The 21,794-nt window shown below is 41.1% G+C and overlaps 1 protein-coding gene across 1 annotated transcript in view; it reads right to left on the bottom strand.

The window, feature by feature from the left end:
* Positions 1 to 504: 504 nt before the first annotated feature.
* pcdh1a (protocadherin 1a) overlaps positions 505 to 21,794 on the bottom strand; it is a 101,910-nt gene continuing 80,620 nt past the window's right edge. Inside the window, exon 5 of the mRNA XM_034226724.1 lies at positions 505 to 4,467. Coding sequence (XP_034082615.1) covers positions 4,097 to 4,467 — 371 coding nt within the window. The 3' untranslated portion in view covers positions 505 to 4,096. The remainder of the gene's footprint in view (positions 4,468 to 21,794) is intronic.

The following is a 21,794-nucleotide window of genomic DNA, read 5'->3' as shown; positions in this document are numbered from 1 at the left end:
CAGAGCGTGAACATCTCGCATAGAAAGAGTTTCCCTTTCTCTGAATGCTTTCAACCGTGGATCATTGTCCATTAAAACTATTATATTCTCCCTTTAAAAAAAGACACATAGACAGTTCAAAATTAACATCACAAGAGCTCATCAATGCTTTAAAGATATGTTCTGTGTGGAGCTAAGTGCATGCTGTGTATTTCTGGCACATGTTTCTCATTGAAGTAGAGAACACAGGTCCTGGGACCTCCTACTTCAAGCTCTGGAATGCTTCCCTCTCAACATTCTGGGGTTTCCTGACTTAGAAATTAGGTGTTGGGCCCCACATGACCGGAATACTAGTTCTTCCTAATGAGCCTGGGTCCTAGAGTGAGAGACATTTTACACAATGTAGCTCCGAGGCAGCAAAAGCTCTTGTAAAAATGCAACAGCCAAGTCCTTGTTTAACAGTCAAAAGCGATGAATAATAACAGGAAAACAGGGAAAACACTGACAGCATTCATTTTTTCCCTGAAGTGATTTTATTACAAAGTTCATGAGGACTTACAGTATTACAAGAAAATTTGTCAACATGCGAAAACAGAACGAAGCAGAACACAGGAGTTTAACAAACTGGTAAGATAAGACGATCCACTGTTCACGATAAACATAAAAACTGATTAAGTCCTCAGGAGGTGGGAGCCGGTGAATGACTACAGTGCAGGCATAGAACGGCCACATTCACACTGACTCAGCAAAGGTCAATCAAACCAAGGCAAGATTTGCACATCTCAGGAAAACATGTTACAATTTTTATATGCCATCGGCTTTTCTCAGAACTTCTAGAAAGCTTCACTTGTATGTACATAAAACTGTACAAAAACATGGCATCACAAGCATTTTATCCTATATAAATATACCAACAATTAGGATAACAACTAGATTCTCTTTTGCAAAGACATATTTTCAAGGCAATTGTCTTGTGTGAAAAAAGATGAAATGTTCAGTTAATTTCAGTTCGTTTGGGAGAGGGCCTTTTGAATATGAACCAGCACTGACATTTCAGAAAGGAAAAAGAAAAAGAGTAAACAGTTTCTACCAATTATCTTTGGAATTCATGCTAAAATCGCTGTCTGTTCAACAGCAGACGCATGGTGGTGGAGATCTATGTACACTATACCACCAAAATATGTCATTATTTTTTTCACACAACCAGTTTTCCTAAGAGTCTTTGATCAGTAAGAAAACAAAATTCCATCTTGCCAATTTCAGTTCAGTAATTTCTCCATCTTTCTAAAGAAATGATCACCATACGATACACACCACAGAGAGGCAACATATACTCAAGTGAACATTAAATCAATGTTAGGTACAAATTAAACATTATTCAGTGTATTTAGGTGCTTCATGATGTCCTCCTACTTTAATCAAGAGGAACTGTCTGTGTTTGCGAGAGAGGGAAACACAGTTCATTCAGCATGAGTTCAAAAGAAAGGTCAAACCTGGTGATATATCATTCCAGGGGTGAGTAGCAGGAGGTCATTACCGAGAGAGAGAGAATCCAACTCATTAAGCCAGGGCTTGTTTTTTATTTTGCAGAGCACCTAAATCAAACTCCCGTCATTCCGTTCAGAGCAACAACCGCTGATTACGACTTATCTGCTAAAAGCCACGCCATTTATTTCATGTATTAGCGATCAAAGAGGCAAATCTGAAGATACCAGATTCCCAAAAGCGATAAGTGTACTTTGGCTGGAATCAGGTTAACCCCGGAGATAAATCTGGATATGAAGCATAATAGGAATTGAGTCAACGCATTTAAATAGACATAGTTGTGATGGAGGCTATGTGACATTGGTTTTATCACTCACTGCTATCTTTCTCACTTATCATCAATTCCAGGTCAGCGATCTTACCCACTGCTTTGAGTTTGTGAAGCGGCTATCCGCAGCTCCGAGAGGGGTGCTGGGGGCAGCCGTGGGGGTTTAATCACAGTGTATCATGGCTGTTGTTTGAATTTTATTTCAGTTGCTAAATGGCTTTGAAAACGGCATAATGTGCTTTCTCCCCCTCAAGGCAGGATAATCGCCCACCTTATTTAATCATGGCCATGTCCAGTAATTTCCATATGTTTCCAGTTTAATTATTCTAAACGCAGCTTTCAATGGCAGTGTGATGAGGTAAGTGCTGATAAAAATACCCCTTTTAACTGATTGTAGCTCTGCGGGTGGATTTGCATTATCTGGTGGGTGCCTTGTCCTGGGGGTGTGCTCACGCATGCCCTAGCTCAGGACTCATTACTCACCCTAATTAGGAAATGTCCATTCAAGGCTCTTCCACCCTTACTCAGAGACACAATCTCACGATGGAAATACTCTGCAGAGGTGAAAGGTATCTACAAATCTAATCAAATCAATGTTTAAATCAAAGACACCGGCCGGCCCTACAATGCTGTAAGACAGGCTAGTGTTGTCATCATTAACATCCAATTACTGACTAATACACAGTGTCCTTCAGACATATCCTTCACATTAACTTGCAAAATCTTTGTAGAGATAAATGAAGCCCACGGGCATGCCCTATATTTTATTCTCTGTTCAATAGCCAGAGGAGGAAAAAATGCCTAATAATTGATTAAGCATGTTGTCCTCAATAGAGGGGAACTCATAATTAACAGGAGTTGGAGTAATTCCAGTTTGACTGTATTCTCTGTTTAAGCTCAACAATATTCTGCGTTTGCTATCAAATATTTGTTTCCCTCATTTTAGTAACAATAACTTCAAAGATGTATTTTCATTCAATATCCTTTTATTCCCTCATTTCATTGTGTGCTCTGTATTGTTTCCACCTTTGAAGAAGTACATATCTATTGACAACTGATACTCTAAAAAACAAAGAAAGTATTCTCAACATCAAGCACTCGTGTAGTGATATTAGCTTCCATAAGTGCTCAATGTTTTGCAGTGTTTCTCTAAGCTCAAGTGCCTTTTTATGTGAATACCTCGTTATGCATTCAATAGATCTAGAGAAGTTCTTATGGATCTTAAGGGGTAAAGGACTATGAGCGTAAAGGGGGGACGGGATTGCGAGATCTCGTCTGATTGTCACGACAGAGATGAGCTTTTCGGGCTGAAACATTTTCATCAACAGAGTGCGTCACATGGTTTAATATGAAAAGCCAATCAGAATATGTCCAGTGAGTACTCTGCGGTCATTTTGACTCCGGGGTACTGTGGCCTAGTCAACCGTTTTCATGATGAACGATAGGTCACAGTGCCGAGAGTCAGTGGAACATAATGTCAGTTTAAATGTTGCCACACAGTTTTCTTCACCAGTGGCAGAGCTCTGTAGGGAGCAGAGGTAAAGGCCATTCAACTATGATTAGGGGTCTGAAATGTGTGTGTGTGTGTGTGTGTGTGTGTGTGTGTGTGTGTGTGTGTGTGTGTGTGTGATTTTGTGGAGCGGATAAATGCCCACCACAATATTGAGCTCCACTTCAGGAGATGGTTTCAATCAAGTTTAAACAGCAGCAGCAAAGAAAAGCTTAAATATGCAAAAAATTCTGAGGCAATTTCTTTTTTCAGCGTATGCCGGACAAAAATATATGTAGAACACACCATTCAAATGTATTTACAGCACTGTACATTAATATAGACCGTTTCATTTGATGTTAGTCAAAAGTGTAATGCCTTCTGATAGGGCCTGACTGTCTGTCTATTGAATAATATCTAATAATGGCACAAGAGCACTGACCACAACTTTCAAATTCAAGAGATCACTTCACAGAATGGTACTTGGCTAACTACAACAATAATTAGTTACTACTAAAGTAGCATATGCCATCTGCACTTCCTTTTGATTTGTTAGAATCGAATCCATCCGGATTTTGTATAAATTAATGAGTGAGTGCATCAACTTTGTGGAATTCTTAATAAATATGCTAATAAATTAATAATTTAAGGAGGAAATGACAGAAAACAAGTGTTCATGCCAGTGATTGAATGCGTCACAGCCTATTGTTACCTACAAAACGGGCATTGGCTTTAGCATGTGTACAGCCTGTTTCTCCTTCTGACGTGGGTGTAGCTTTTTCCTCATTTGTGCACCAATCGGATGACGGCATTCCTCACAGGTAAATTTCCCTTTTTGGAGTGTGGGCCGAGGGGGGGGTGGGCGGGAACTCAGAGGCCACGCTCAGGGGCATCTCCTCTAAGGGGCAGTCCTGACTGGCGTCGTTACCGCTGTTGGAGTAGGCACTGCGGGAGGGCGGGAGGCGCGACCGGGGCTCCTCCCCCCCCAGCCTGGCGCTCCCGTTGGCCAGGCGTCCCAGGCTCCCTCTCTCCTGGTAAGGCACGAAGGTGGAGAGTTTCGGGGGGTTCCTGGCCTTGCGAACGGGGGAGGGATGCCCGGGCATCCAGCAGGCGTCTGAGTGGCCCAGCTCGCTGCACTCGTTTGTACAGTTTCCGGTCATCGCCACATCAGGGAGCGAGCGGATATCTGTGGGCGGAAGAGAGGAAAACTATAAGAGACAGCTTCACAGTGGTACAAAAAAGTTGTAAAAAGGCATTTGTGAACAGAAATGGTGTCATCTGAAACACCCCATGAAGCCCACCATACCCACTCCTCTGTGTCTTTGCAGCTGTTGCTAAGCAGTCAGCAGCAGTTGCTATGTAGCTGTTGCTATGCACTGTGTAATGAGCACCTCGGTGTGTGTGTATTCCACTAGCTGATGTGATGCATTCAGGAGATGGGGTGCTGTGTCTCAGTCATTTAGAAGTGTCCAACAGCAGTTTGTCTGAAATGTTTGGAAAATATCACTGCATTGTTAACGAGTTCAATAAAGCGACCATTGACTTCTATCACATGATATGCGTGGACTTTAAATGGTGCTCCATGTACATGTCCACATAAAAAGACAACAATAAAAAGATAACATACCACGGAAATACCGACACACATACTGTAAAGAGGCAGCGTTTGGCTACAATAGCTGGAGGCGAAAGCATTGAATGAGGTATTGATTGACAGTGCTAAAATGAGTTCCCTGCCCTTGATTTCTATCCATTTTTTATTCAACTGCTCCTAATTAAATAAATGGGTCTATGACCTAGTGACCTGATTTAAATGTACAAGCTGTAAAAGCTCCAAAAAAAGTTTGCCTCATACATCACTCCAGAGTATAACACGCTTTCTGAACTCACTGTAGAGCTGCCATGAAGAAGAACCCATGTACTTGTTTACCAGAAATGTGCAGCTGGCACCTAATATACTTGTTAAGCAGCCCACCTGTTGACAAGCTAAACACACAGAGCCCAGATTTAATGGAAATACCGCTCAATTTGTCTTTGTTATGCCGTCAGACTCAGACTAGGACAGCCCAATCGATGTCTCTGAAGAAAAAGAGCAGACAACAAAGATCTGTGAGAGTGCGAAGTCACCCTCCATGTAAACGTTTGATTGCCGTAATAAATGCATTACTGTAATGCCTTGGCGCTGTCCACACCATGAAAGCACCCGTCCATCACAGGACATCTTGTTTTGTGGATCCAGCACAGTGTGTAAAAGAGAGTCAATGCATCTGTGGATAATGTGGAGGGTGCTTCACACAAAGAGAAGATGTTGCTGCATGAGAATGATGCAACCACAAGAGATGACCTATTAGAGGCAGGAGTGAGGGTTCGCAGCTAATAGAGCAAATGCCATCTTCGCAGTGTGCCTTTGAGACGTTCCATCAGTTTTGTACTCATGACCAGTGGCTATAGATAATTATCTCCACAAATGTCAGACCTCTAAGGCCCGAGAAAAACAGCATCCGGCCCACCGAGGCTTCAATCAATCAGATCCCAGACAGAACCAGCTTTGGTAATGGCAAGGCATGCTTTAATATTTTAAAATGCTTAATGAAAAGTGGTGGAGTGTATTTGTTCTCATTTCGTTTTCCTTATGTGTGTCTAAAGATTCATTTCTCATGGTTAATCCATATACAATTCCATTGTTTATAATGAATGCATAGCGCAATCTATTGTTGCCGTTAATCTCATTGTTCCAATAATCCTAAATTGCTAGATGTTCAGGCTGTTTAATACGTTTACTTTACAATTGAGCAACGTTCTGCCTTATCCATGCTTAATTATATTATTGTGCTTAAGTGGCAAATTCTTCTCCCTGTTTACAAGGCCAATGTCAATGATTCTTTGCAAATGAATGAGCAGCACTATGCCTGATTAACAAAGAAGAAGACTGAATGTGGTGCTCCAAGAAAAGGACAAGGCGAGAGCGTGCCTGTGTGCATCATGCATGATGATTGGGAGTTTCATTTTTCTGAGCGCCGCTAAGAGCGTTGTCTGTATGCATCACTGCTGCGAAATGGACTCTTGATACAAAAGATGTTCATGGGAAGAGAGTTTGGGGAGAGGGTTGAGGAGTACGCTTCTAAGCACAAGCACAGTCGTATAGGCATCTACTCCGAAAGGATTTCACACTTGATTAAAACCTCTCCACAGCTTCCAGGAGGTTTATGCCACACCAAGCGGCCTTGTGTATAAAAGTCTGCAGAGCTGCACAACCGAAAAATCTGTTTGTGGAGCGAAAAAAGGTACATTTACACCGGACTTCTAAAACACCTCACAATGGGCAATGTTTCTTCTTAATGAATTTGACTTTATATTTACATGTACAAATCCTTAACTTAATCATACATGCACATAGAACTTACATTTTTACTGATTGCCACATCTTTACTGATTGTCAGGTTGCTAGGTTCAGAAAATATAATTTGCTCTTAATGATGTAAAACACCAGCTAAAAGAAAACATGTAAGGGGAAAATGATGCCATGCACCGGTGACAGGAATTAAAGCGCATTATGAAGCACGTTCATCATCATCCAGGGCCAGAAAATCAGCAATGACAGCTAAAGCCTGCCAAAGTCTGCCATTGTCTTCCAACAGTGCCAAAGCACACATCGCACGCCATCGACAGAGAACATATATGCTCCAACGCCAGCTATTTTAGTAGGCCATTCGTTACCTTGTCTGTTGGTGTTTCATCAAAATTATATGTGGTTTTATTTATAAAGTATGACATCATTGTCTGTTTTCCATACACATAGATGCAATGGGAGGCCTATATTTAACAGGAAGCTGTCAGGTTGGAGTGACTGTGTTTCTGCATGCTGCCACTAGCCTTCCATAATGCGTGTTATTTCCCTTCAACATGTAGTAATAATAATAAACCGAGTACAGTACTTATGTGTTATGATGGGGTGTATCATTTGTGAAAGCACACATTTTTACACTTGCTCGTGCTGACCTTTCTCTCGCACTCAAATCTATCTCTACAAAAATCAATACGGATAATTATACTTTTGTGTCTGCCTTCCGCTGTGGCCACACTAGCCATCTGTAAGCGGCTCACAGCGTGGCAGAATTCCATCTGCTCCACACATCTAAAAACACACTCCCACACTCGACCATTGTCTGAATATTTTAGTGGACGCGATGAAATGAGATGAGTCAACCATTAGGGCGACCAGAGCAGCCAAAGGGGGTGAGAAACTACACATTTCCCCGTCCACTCAGGCCTGTCTCCTTCCGTAGGTGTTTCTGCAGTCTAGAACAAACCCCTCTCCAGTCTTGTATGTCATGTATGGACTGTAAGGTGGACATTGGTGGGCAAAGCACAGCACTGGTATGCCAGTGCAACAGGCTGACTGGATTTAGAGAGCTTTTGATTTGGTTTTTGAAGAGCGGTGACTCAATGACATTTCTGACTCCCCGCACAGCAGAGTTCCTTTCCTCTAGACTAGGAGATAGATTGCACCTGTAGAGCTCTTTTATATTTGGTTAGCCCCATCTGCTTGCTTAAAGCATGAACACAATGAAATGTCCACTTCCAACCTTCACTACCACACTCACAGTTAACCTTAGCACACATCTTTCTTAAAAGCACCTCCACTGCAGTAGCATAACATGCACAGTGCAGTTCCAGAGTAAGGGTACACACATAGCTTAACCCACCCCTCCCTTTCCCTAGGCTGACAGATACATGTGAGGGGTGGGTTTGCATGCGGCTTGCATCAGGGTGCCAGTGGGAGGTGTTGAGTGTCTGAGGCAGGCTTCCACATCGTCTGATCCCCTGCCCACGGGCATGGGGGAAGCTGCCTCTTCCTGAGATTTCACACCGCTCCTCTCTGTTTGATTGCAAATGCTGCCTCTCCCCACCGGCTGCTATCCAGCGTGTGCGCCACACCGCTATGATCGATGGCGAACAAATATGAGAGGCCCACAGCTCATGGAGGGATAACGGGGGAAAACAGCTACTATTGTGTGCGCGAGTGTTATTAATGGTATATTTGTGGTCCCTGCAAACAGTTTACAGTGGTAAATGACTAAGATTCAGGGAAGAAAAAAGAAGAAACATCCCACATTGGAGCAGACATTAGTTTCTGGTGCGGGCTATCAGTGTAATAACTGGGTGTGAAGGCATTCTGTGCTTGTCATACTTCGTGAAGAAAAACAACAAGATACCAGGGTTTTGTTTTTCTTTAGCTGTGACATGTCAAGTCTTGTTATTCAAGTGTTCACAACAGTTTTTCGCAGTAAGCAGAAGCTACCAAAAAACAGTCTTTTTTAAATGTATTTTTCTCCAGAGGGGAGCATTTTGAACAGGAGGGGAAAGTTGCTACAAGCAAGCAACCATAGTGTTGACGCGCACATTTTCCTTGCTCATTGTAATGGAATACAAAAGAACAATGGTGGAACTTGTACCAGACGTGCACTTTTGCAACAATTTGAATGTGTAGTCTTGAAGGCTTTGTCACCTTGCCTGAACAGAAAGTAAAAATAGGCTGGAGCTAACCATTTAAGTCACAATACTGTGCTGATTTCCTGTAGATAATTGCTGTGCATTCATTTTTTACAGCATGCAGTTTACTTACCTGCATTGTTGGAAAAGTTTTATTTTCTAACTATTTTTAAAACAAGCCAATGCATCCCTTTATGCAGCCATGGAGGGCATTCGTTCCATTCTGTTTCGTCTCTAAAGCTCTGTTTGCACTGAAACCTGAGGGGGACCTCTAGTCATTTGTGATGATTGCAGTTGTCGCAAATTACCTCATAATTCACCAAACATGGAGGTCATGTGATAAAAGTAGTCCTTTGCTTTCGGAATATGAGATTTGGGATTGATTTTGGGATTTTTTGCTACGTTATTTGTTTTCTGAAAGGGAAAATAAGCACATTTTGGGAAGATCACTATCAGTAGTGTAAAGTAAATGAGTACACTCTTAGTTTATTGAGTTCACTAAAGTACTGTACTTAAATACAATGTTTATGTATCTCCATTTTCTGCACTCCACTACAATTAAAAGGTAAATCATCTACTTGTTCTCCATTAAATGCATTTAATACCTCAGTTACTTTGCAGTTATGGATTTATGATACAACATATAACCAACACTTACTTAAGATATTAGTTACACTAAAGTCATTAAAATCAGTTCCACCTTTTCCAGCTATGATAAACACATTAATACATCAATAATTATAATCAATCGATACGATATATATTATTCTGAAATGTGATTATCTGCATAGTACTTTAATGTATGTTACTTTAAGTATATTTAGATGTTAATAATTATGTACTTTAACTTGAGAAACAATTTGAATGAAGAACTTTTTAATTGTTACAGAGTATTACTACACTCTGTTATTTCTACTTTTACTTAGCTACAAGATCTATGTGCTTCTTCCACCTCTGCTAACTATACATCATCTAGAGCAGGGGTGTCAAACTTAAATAAACAGTGGGCCAAAATGAAGAAATGGGAACTAGTCGATGGCCGGACTGGTTCAATGTTTATTGCAAAACTTATTGAAATGAACTTATTGCACATATTAAACCTGGAACTAACAAAGCTTAATTTATTGCCTAGAAAAACAACATTAAACATGAAATAATCAGTTGCATTCATTTCTTATGGCTCTATCTGCAGCTTTTCTGGACTCATTTCTTATGATTACATTTTTCCTCAGGCCAACAACAGCTTCCAAAAAACTATTTCCCTCAAAGAACAAACCAAACATGCCCTGTTGTCGCATAAAAGAAAGTGCAGATGGAAACATCCATTGAACTCAGTGTGCTGCTCTGTGATGCTAGTTCAAGCCAGATACTTGGCATCTCATCTTGAGTGCAAGTTCATCAATGTTTGGGCTCAGGCTCTGAGCTGAGGAAATCCTCAGGGTGGAGTGAAGGTGTGCGTGCAATATACCGGCGGGCCAGATCTAATAGGAATTAGAAATGATCCTGTGGGCCGAAATTAAATCCACCAAGGGCCGGATTTGGCCCCCGGGCCTTGAGTTTGACACATGTGATCTAGATCCATTCCAAAAGGCTGCTTTTTATTTTAATAAATGTTATGTTAATGTTATATAAACATAAATACTGTAGGCCCATTTAATATAATAAACCTTATAATTATAATATAAATAATATATAGTTTAATAATGTGTATATAAGTGTTTGTTACGCCAAGCTTTGACATCATATTTAGGGTATATTATTATCATTTAGTAAAATATAGAATTATTTCCAGTGTAAATTCACAAAACACACACGTGGAGGGTTATAACTTCATGAGGTCTGCTGGTAGTAATAGTCCCATGTGAAAAGGACTTATGCCTAAATGGTTAATCAATCATTGGTCAAATTGGTCCACAGAAGGTAAGCCAAGATGAGAATCAGTGTTGAAGTTTGAGGCACATTTCCCCCACTTCCGGGTAAGGTAGGCGAGCCTCTTGCTGACAGAGTGTGATGAGTGGACGTGTTGTCCAGAGGCACATCAGCAGAAGCCCTCGATGGTTCAGTGGGCGATGGTGCACTTCCTGTCAGCCCACTCACCATCCACCATTTTGTCTTAACGGTTCCTTTATTTTAAGACTTCCTTTTGTTTCCCGCGCATTTGACAAAGCCTTAGCACCTGCTGACAGATCACACCACGCACCGGCTCCTCCAATTGAGAAGTTGATATGCGGTGTGATATGTCAACCAATACCAAGGCTTTTATCAAACTGTGACAAGCGCAAGGCATCGCTGAATAGAAGAGATTTCATACATCGGTTTGAGACGAGGGAGGGAAGCGGTTATAAATGATGATGTAGTTGCTGTTGCAAGTAACAGTAATCGTTCCTCTGTTGGTGCACAGAGGTGTTAGTGAAATGGTTGCATGGAGAACAGCTTCATGCCCCTGCCCACAACAATATGTTTGGCTTGCTGGCCAATTACAGACTGGAAATTGCATTCTGAACCTTGACAACACTATATTGATCTGCAGCAGCTGCCAATGCGAAATAAAACAGAATACATTATTCATCAGGAGATCTGAGATGCAGGTTTATGATTATCATACGGCTCTAGTTTCCAGTTGTATGACTTCTTCGACTTTTCGAACGTTACCAGTTCTGTTAAGGAAAAAGTTAACAAATAAAAAAAGTAGGTCTCCAGAGAATATCTTACACAACCTACAGCAAATGATGTCTTGACCATAAACCTACGGGTACTCAAGTTTGCATCGAGAAGTAAGGATGCCTACATCGTTTTGCTTAATGTTTATCAGTGCAGTCAGCCTGGATAATAAACAGCAGTCCTCTATATGCTGTATTCAATCTCATATTCATGCACAGAGGGCTCAGGGAGAGCAGAATGTGCATGTTGAGTTTGAAAGGCATTAGTAAGACTTCAATGCCTACATTTAGACATTTGCATTTGTTCTTTAGGCCAATACAGGTATTGTATTAATGCTGGTCATTTAAATTGTTACTGCTGATTTGGACTGCAGTTGGTGTAGGGTGTAATAAACAAACACAGGTATGCTGATTAGGCATTGAATACTGTATAGACTTCACGTGTTCAGTATGTAACGAAACACACATTTGGTGTGCAAATGTAGTAATCGTTTTTACACTGTAATGCACGACTGAATAATGAAGCCCATTACTGCTAGACATTTGGGATGCCATGGGTTTATTGGAAAAAGGTGTCAGCAAATGTTTATAATCTTATCATATGTGATAACCTGCTTGCATAATTACATTGAGCTCCACTCTGCTGCTCCGTCTTCCCTCTTTCTCTCCAAACCCTGAAATAGGACACCTCACATTTCCCATTCAGTTTTCTGTGCAATTTAATTAGAAAAGCTCAAGAAATGTAGACTAAATCCCTGTGGTGTGGGGGTTGTGACTGGACGCCTCAATATGCTGAGGCTTTTCCTATTTTTTTGCCTTTTTCCTTGTGCTACAAAGTTTAACTCCCATTACAAAGTCTGCACAGGTCAAAAAACCTTTAACCAAACTTGGTTAGAAACATTTCAAGATTCGATTTCTGTCTGAACAACTTGATTGACTCTTTGCTCTTTCCTGCTGCTAGGGGATGTGCGTGTTGAAAAAAGCACCAGAAGTCTGGCTACTAGTGCAAAGTAGTTGGAAAAAGAAACATGCAAGACTTGCTTAATAATTGTTGACAGCTTTGAGGTTAGAAGCTGAGAATAAAAATACAGTGTTGTGAAGTTGTAGGGCTTTTAATGAAAACTATTGTCATGGCAATTAGACAGGCTGTTTTATTGCCCAACCCTTCTCTGACATTTACTTTAAGAGTCACTTGTCTATTCCTGTCTCCTACCCAAAACGTTCTTTCTTCTTGTTGTCAGAATGTCTCTTTCTTGGCCCGGACCTTTGAAGCTTTCTTCATGCTTTCGGCTTTCACATTTGCACTCTATGGCCCTTTATACCCGGTGCAAGCGCCTAATGGCCTCATACTAGCAGGTAGGAGATACGTTTGCAACAGCAGAGAAAGAAACATTCAGTCTTGCTGTAAAAACGTATTTTGCATTTAGGCTGTTTATTTCCTTGGAGCACATTTTCAGAGGAAACACTTTCTGTAATGGGTTTTTCTTTTCAGGCCCCAATATGTTATGTCGCGCTTTTATCTGTGTTTGCCACCCACGCACTAACCTGTCTCTAAGAGCCTCCATTCAACCCATTAAAGATTCTTTGATTTTAGTAGAAGAAATGTTTTTTTTTTAAACAGAGAGAGGTTAAAAAGGTTCCAATACACACCCAGCATGTTGACTGGATTTACTGTTTTAATGATTCAATTAATCCAAATAATGTCGGTCTCAGTCAGTATTTTTTGTATCAATAAGAAAATCAAAGGTTTCGTGTGATCTACAGCCCCAATTATCAAAGGAGGAATGATTTCCCTCCCTGGACACATGGAGTTAATTCCTGAGCATCGCTCACTATCCTTCACTCATTGATCTCATTGACATATAAACGGATGTTTCCATTTGCTGTTTCCTTCCCGTTCCCAACAAGATGTTATCTCTCCACTAATTCTGCCTTTGATTTCCACAGTCTGCAATGTGAGACATGGTAAACCAGGGAGAGATAACATAAGCTGCCAACAGAAAGAAGAAATGAAGTGGTATAAATTGAACACAGACTTATTTTTGCACTCTTTATTGACGTTGTTCTATGTCTTGTGGGCTTTCTCAGCCTTGCCAATGGCCATGGTTGTGGCAGAATAACTTTTTATCATTTGATCAAACATGATATTCTTTAACCGAGTGGTCATGCTCTGGGTTACTATCAGAGAGTCTTGGATGCATTCCAGGCACATCAGCCCACGTGATATGAAGAGATAACTGCATTAGTTAAATATGTGAGTCACAGGATGTACACCAGTTAAATGCCAAGTATGGACAAACACAACATAATCTCACAAAATCCCATTTTTAGAATCATGTAAGCAGTTTCATGCCGCGGCTAAATAACAACCCCAGAGAGGCAGTGCTTTTATTTGAGCGTTTACTGTAGATACTGAGTTGCTGCTGACTGACAAGTCTCTGGGAAACAAAATACTAACGCAGTCAGATGGAAAAGCTCTGCTCCCCACATTGCTTTGAAAAACACAGCTATGTGTTCAGAGGAGAACAATTGTAATGTATTAATTGATGAAATATAAATATTGCCTTTTGTGTTGCATAGAGGCAAAAGGAAAAGAACTGCAGCAATCTCCCAAAGCTGCTCGATGCCCATCTTTACCCGGTGCAAGGCGATCGCTTCTCCGATTAAGCCTTTGATTAAGGCGAGCGGGAGAAACATCACATGATATTAAGAATGTGATCGAATAAACAGCATAGTTATTAAAGGAAACAGCACATTTATGTCTTTAAATCTGGAGTTCAAGAGAAAACGCAAAAAACAGAAGGCAGCAGGGGGGTGATCATATCGACCTTTAAAGGCCAGCGTGATTCCACCCCCCCTGTTGTTCCTTCCTGATCCTTTGCATTCAGGCTGCTTGTGTTGATTGACTTTTACAAGCTTCGACATAGTGAAGAGGGTCAATGTCGTGTCCTTTGATGTTACTGAATCTCACACCGAAAAATCTAAAGCAACACATGATGACCTCATTGCTCAGAGTATATGTGCAGGGGGGAAGCTGGAAACAATATGTGGGAGGCTAAGTATTTTGGGTTAATTGAATGAAGACCACACCTGCACTTTAGTGCTGCCTTGTGTATTAGAGAGGCATTAAAAAGCAATATAAAATGTTTTATCACATTATTGTATAAATGGACAGGACATCCACTACATTATGAGGCAATAAGATTAACATTTAATGAGCCGGTGGGTGAAGTGGGTCATGTAGTCAGTGCAGTTGCCTTAGACTGGCTGTGACCCCGGGTGCACGACTAAATGTATGTGGCTGAAACGTGGAAGGCGTTTTTTTAATAATGTTGAGCTAGCCTCTATACCTTTGTGTCTTATGAATGTGGCTTCAGATGAGCTAGGGAGCCATTGCAATAACTACAATAATGCAGGAAGAAAAGGAATACAAATACATACAGCAAATGCACAACAACAGTAAACATCGCTGTCCCTTTTTTTATTAAAGTGGCTGCCCTCGCCATCTGTTTTTTTCCGAGCCTGTGGAGGCTGCATGTTTGATGGGTACCTCATCTCCAGGCTAGATAGTGGACAGCTCATCAAGATGAGTGACAAGTGTTGGGACCTTGCAACATGACCGTCTGAGAGGGAGCTAGCCAAAGGGAACAAGATGGAAAAATTGCTTTGAATAAAATGGATCTTTGTTCGGAGACCAAAGGATCACATGGAAATATACGTCTGTGTTACAGCTTGGCAGTTTGGAACTAGCGAAAATCTCTGATAATTTACAGTAAAGTTAAGTATTCTCAGTAATTACAGCACCAATCCAGTTGAAGTGATAGAAACAAGCTATATTATCATGCAATGAAATTGAGAATTACTCTACTTTGTGCAAGGGCTCTTTAGGGATGGCATGGTAGTGGGTTTTTGAAGCCAGAAAATCTATAAAAAAATACGGATGATTCTGTGTAATAGGCCTGTAAAATGTTAGTTACCTCGCAATGAATGCATAGCAATGTGATATGCTTGGCCTATGAGTTAAAGCAAGACAAATTCAAGTCATTTCTATTTAGCTTAAGGCAAGTAGAATATTGACTGCATAATAAACCATGTTAACACAGGACTGCAAATTAGGAATTGATCCTTCCTCCACCAGTAGGGATGTTATCATTTGTGAAAGAAATCAACAAAATAAATTGCACTACTGCTTTCCGTTTTCAGTTCCACTGGATGCAGTCCTCATTGTAAGGTCCCGCTGCATTCTGAGATATCTTCAACAGACTGTGCCTTAAAACGAAGGCGACTTCATTCCCCTGCAACTCACTGGAAATAAGGAAATACATGTCGAACCTATACAGTACAACTCTAGTCCCTCAAGTGCCATCCATCATTGAAGTGCAGAACACTAGTTAGAGGGGGGTTCAGCGGCTCTCGGTCCCCATCACACTATGATGGAGAGATGACCCCCGCGGCCTCTCTCTGATGGCGGCTTGAGCTGCTCGACCAGCTGAGGTTGAAGTGGATCTGGCCCCTAGCCAGCATCCCCTCTTCTACTCACAGCTCTACCTGCTTTATGCATAACATCTGGGGTTGGTCTAGGTAAGACCCACTGAGACCCAACACCTCTTTCTATCTCTGCCTCCATAATTATCCTTCAGTTCAAACTCAGGGTCTCCAGGAACTGCCAGTGGACACGGACATCTCTTGTGAGCCACTAATTAAGAAATCTTTCTCCATGTGTTTTTTTATTAACCTGTACTTTCAAACCAGTGTTTAAACACATTTTGCCACCTCCAGACCTGCTGCTTCAGCATGCTGTTGCCCAGACTCACTGTTAAGCCATAGCGGGCAGCGTGCTATCCAATTTTTGCCTAAGTACAGAGAGCCATCCACTTTTGTTAGAGTAATACATGAGCACATCTAAAGCTTAGGGATACTGGCTTAGGCAAACTGGCTCACACATTTTACAAGCTTAGTGCTAAAACCACACATATTCAGCGGCAGCATGGTGTTAAAAGCATCATTCATGTGGACCTAATGTGTGCTTATATGTGTGGAGTTTTTTTTCTTTTTCTGAGGATAATTCAGAACATCCATCTGGGTTTTCATCCATATTGAGTTGCTTGTGTGGATCTGAAATAATGGATATCTTTCCCAAAAATGTTATCCACAAAATCCCTTTTGATTTCTTTTTTTTAAAATTATTATTCTTATTTAGACGAGATTGTGACATATTTTTTGTGCTATTTTAACAGCAATTTCTTAGTTTTTCTGTATTATTTTGCTCTATTTTGTAAAAAAATGTACTCAATACCCAAAATAAAAAAAACATGTTCAATTAAAGAAAACAAATGTGTATATATTTTCTTTCTTATACAAATGTATGACACATATTGCAACTCTAAGAACCACAGTTCATGCGAGTTTAAGGTTATGAAAAAAAACACGATATTAAGAAAAGTCGTCCAGTCATTTGAACACAATGACACAATGATGAAACCACATGAAATCAGATTTTTTGTTTAATACAAGGTGAATGCAAGGGTTATATTTATTGGAATAATGGCACTTCTATTCTGGTTCCATCTAGATTTCTCATGTGGCTGTGATCTCTGCCACTAAATGATATGTCAGTTCACTCTGAAAGTTACCAAGGCCAATTATACACTTTGCTTCAGTTAATGATCTGCGCTGTGATACCATGTCCTTCCTCTAACATGGACATTTTCATAAGGTCTAGCCTGTCTGCAGTCATTGACAAACACTGCAATGTGTGCTGTGGCCAACGTTTGTGGAGTGTCTCATTGTGAGGCGATCACACAAGCGGAAGCACATTTTCTATTTCAAATTGGGCGAAGGGACATATTCAAAACTGTGACGGGTTGACGCATAATCTGTTCCATTTTGGATTCAGCTGCATTCTCCCATGAAGTCATTTGTAAAAAGGGCCATAGTAACCATTTGTCCATGGTGTCGGCACCTATGCAGGTTGGAGAGTTTACTTCTGCTCCAGTTAGGCTCTTCCAGTGACCTATTTTGCTCCGACATAAAATTACAAACAATCAGGGGGTAACAAACAGTTGCAGATGATGTGAGCAGAGCATAATGTGTGTGCAAGGATGAGCTTGGGATTATAAGCGTATTACTCATGACAACTTGCCTCAGGGGAGCACTTGTAAGGACTTATTTTCCTCCAGAAGCTTCCACAAAAGTGCCAGTCCCATGACCTGTCCCTGCTCTGGTGGTGCTTACTTCCAAACAGTGGCTGGGCGTAAGCTAATGCACTGGTACAGGCTACTCCACTCAATAGTGCTAACCAGGCAGGGGACTCTGACAAGGCTCAATGGCATCTGTCTGAGGAAACCCACACCCTGCATCAGCACTTATACTGGCACCCGCGGCAGGAGCCCAATATGGCACTCATAGGACAGACAAGCCCCATCAGGCTGACAGTCTGCGTCTCTGTCTGCTCAACGTCTTCTTCCACATCTTTCTTTGTTTTAAATATTTCTCATGCTTTGTGCACAAACAAGCCACTAACCAGATATCCACAGGAGGAAGCTTATGAAAATAAGTAATGGCTAAAAACGGTGGCACCCCCTGTATGATACTGATACGGCAAGCAATGAAAATCCTGACAGGAGTTCAAAAGGAACAAATATATATGACGCTACAAGCATCATCCGAGAGATCTAAGGCGGGGATAAATCAGACAGCATCACTAAAGCACCTCATTATCATGCAAATGCCATTTATTCCAATTTTATCTCACCCTGCTCAATCGCCCATATGGCAGCGAGTCTGTACAGAGGAAGATACGGGGAGACCTCACGCTGGGCAAGCGGGCCACATCAAAATTCCGCCATCTTGTGGTCAATTGGGTGTGTGTGCTCGTGTGTGTGTACCTGCATGCTAGGACCAGTCTTCACTCCACCTGTGTCCTATTGGTGCTAGCCCTCATATCACAAAGCCAAGACGCCTGACCACCGATCCCCGGAAGAGTGATTACTGTCTGGGTTGGACAGGACATGATGGGATTGCCCGTCAAACCTGGTGTCCCAAGAAGAGAAGGGGGGCTGTAACGGGCCCCAGATGACTCATGTCCAGGGTTCCTGGGCAACAGGAGGTTAAATCATTTCTGTTAAGGGACTCCAGTTTTGCACTGGGGCTCAGAATACACTTAATAGCTCGGGTCGATGAGATAAAAGAAACTGTCAACTGTTTGTTTTTTGTATTATAAAAAAGTCAGCTCCAAGACTGAAGATAAACAAACGTTTTTTTGGTTTTTGACACTTTTCCTTTTTTGTGGATTCAATTATTTGCGTTAATCCATCAGTAATAATGTCATGCTCTGTCCACACCGGTTTTCCTGTTTTATTTTGAAAAACACTTCACCCGCTGAGTTATGTCTGTTTTAACTTCCTGTCTCTGTGTTTTCCTCCTGCTTGATTATCTGATTGTGTTCACCCGGGTGCCTTTGGTGTTTTCTTCCCTCCCCAGCTGTGTCTTGTTTTTGTGTTGGAGAGCTTTGTTATTTTGTGTTTTGACTTGCCCTAATTTGCCTGTTAAAACCTGGAATTAAAGGTATTTTTGTTGTTCAAGACTTTTTGTCCTGCCTTTGGGTCAACCCTGCTCTGCTCCAAAACATGACAAATAAAAACAACAGCTGGGCAATAATGCAATATCATATTTAAGGCGTTTTTCAACCGAATTATATTGTGACTAAATCCTATATTGGGCAAAAATGACTGAAATTTCTCAGAGAATCTGATATTCATAGTGAGAATTAAGGGAATATTTTTAGTTATAGCTAAAATAACCAACACCATATAATTCTGCTTATGGGTAAATGCCAGTTTAGTTTAATCAAACTATTGTCTTAAATCTCATTACTATGTGTGCATGCATGAAAAACATAGTATGGCTGAATGTCAATGTATTCTTCTCTAAGGTTTCACATGAAAAGTGAATGTTTCATTGCTATATATCCTGGTGAAAATAAGAAATTCCTTATATCTTGAAAACATATGTTGTCCATATTTCCGAGCACCTTCAATCTCTTTGATTCCACCACTCTGATCAGCAGCGTAGAAGATAGATGGACGGACAGATTTGACATACAGAAACAATTCCTCTGGTCTTCCTTTGATTTCATTGTGGAGGACAAATCATGTATCTCGACAGCAACCAGACATACAAGATAAGCAGTTTCCATGTTGTCTGAAGCAATCCATTTAAGAAGAATTAAAGGGCTGAGTGATTATGGTGAGAGTCGGTTAAAGTAAAATGCCACAGCAATCAAACTGATTTAGAGATGCAAGGTGTGATGCACAACCTCCAATGCAAACACATACGCACATACATGCAGGTGCGAACACACAGACACACACACCGATGGATAAACAATTTTTGCCGAGATTAACCAACAGAGTGAATGATGTGCACTCCACATGCATGAACATAAGAGTGGAACATACACACAGGGAAATGAAATGCAGTGCACTTAACACAGCCCGGAGACAAGAATTAGAAATCAAATGGGAGGAGGAAGCAGCTGCTCAGGCATACGAAGAAAAAAAAGGAACTCCCAGAAAAAATGAATTGCTGCAGATCGGGCAGCATACATGTCATATATCAGAAATGTTATTACTGTAGTTGAATCTACTCTTAATTCCAACGCCAAGAGCCATGAGGGAATATGTTGCTGTCTACTCTAGTGAACCAGAGACTATTACGGACCACACACTCTCCTTCCTCTCTGCCACCCAGCCCAATGAACCAAGGTCGTATTACTTTAGTCTGCACGACTCTTCAAAAGGCAGCACACTTAGACTTCCCTAACACCTTGCATTAAAATTCCTCTCATATCCAGATTGTCTCCCGATATGATTTAACCTGATTGCATTTACACCTGGTATTAATATGTGTCTCCAGTGTCCACATTGAGACCTAATTGAGATCCGATTGCTCAGTCTGAAAGGGCTGAGCGGAAGCCTCTGAAGGCTCTATTACGCAACGGCTAGCAGGAACCGCTGTTGATGTGAGAGGGCCCCCAAACCTGGATATGCTACTTTATCGTATATTCTACACTAAATGGGGTACATCATTTACAAAATGAACATCATGATGTACTAGAAGAAGACTGGAATTTAGCAATTAAGACCAAAACAATGTCTGCGGAGGAAATAAATAAGCTAAAATGTTTACGCAATTTGTCATAGACTTCTAACAGTATACATTCTTCTCCCCTGCTGCCTATTCGGGAGAATGCAATAGAGGCAATTCCTCATCGGCTTCAGTTTCAATCACGGTAGTTGCCACCATGATTACAATCGTGTTTAATGATGTCACAATGCATCACTGAAGGTGATTTAGCCAATTGGTTCACAGTCTGTTTGAGTGCATTTAAGCCTAACTATGCTTTTTATGTCGTCACTATCCACCTGCACCCCAAACATATTTTATTTCAAGGAGTAAAGGTGGTAATAGATAGAAGATTTAACACAACATTAACCAACTAATGCAAACCAACTCATAACAATAATGTATTATTTGCTATTGACCTATCTTTGGAATATATATCCTGACAGGGGACGAGCATTTAATAAAGATATTGCATGGCCTTAGATTGCTTCACACTGGAATACCCCACCAAGTGCAGGCTAATGTCAGTAAAGGTCTGACCTGACACCATCACTTTTACAAATGTGAATCTAAAATAGAACATGAACCACATCATTCTCTGCTGTAGACCACTGACACTCTCTCACAATGTAGATTCTCCACTGTCAAAGTTAAACTTGTTATACAAAACACATCCATGTCGATATTTCTGGGGCCCAGTGATGCAAAGTCTGACAGTCTGGAGTTCATATATCGCGTTTTATCCAACTTAAATGGAGTGACACATCGTGCTCACCTCCCCATTTTTTTGCCTGTCACTCATCACTCCTGCAATGAATAAAGCTCTGCACCAGTACAAGCTGTCACTCTGTCACTCAAAGGATTTCACGTCACAATTCAGGTGGAAGCTGGGGAGAAACTCCTCAGTCTTGTTTGATTTTTCTGTCTAATCCTTCATTTTATGTCGGCTCTAAGTTATCTCCCTGAAGTGGGAATCACATTTTAATTAGGTCTATCCTCGGTGAGCCGTTCATCTTTGCATCTCCCTGTCCTATGTGCTCATCCTATGGGCGTTGCTTCCTCCCCGCTCTCTGTCACAATCTCCACCATCTTGTGCCATCTTTTCATTCTTTAACTGCTCCATCTCCACTCACAATCTTGCTCTCCTGCTGCTGACAACAAAGACTGACAAAAGCTGTTTTCCGCAGAAGGGAGAAACACAATAATTAGTTACAACAAAAAAGAGAAAAAAATA

Source organism: Gymnodraco acuticeps, unplaced genomic scaffold, assembly GCF_902827175.1.
Source record: "Gymnodraco acuticeps unplaced genomic scaffold, fGymAcu1.1, whole genome shotgun sequence".
NCBI lineage: Eukaryota > Metazoa > Chordata > Actinopteri > Perciformes > Bathydraconidae > Gymnodraco > Gymnodraco acuticeps.
This window is presented reverse-complemented; position numbering and strand designations above follow the sequence as displayed.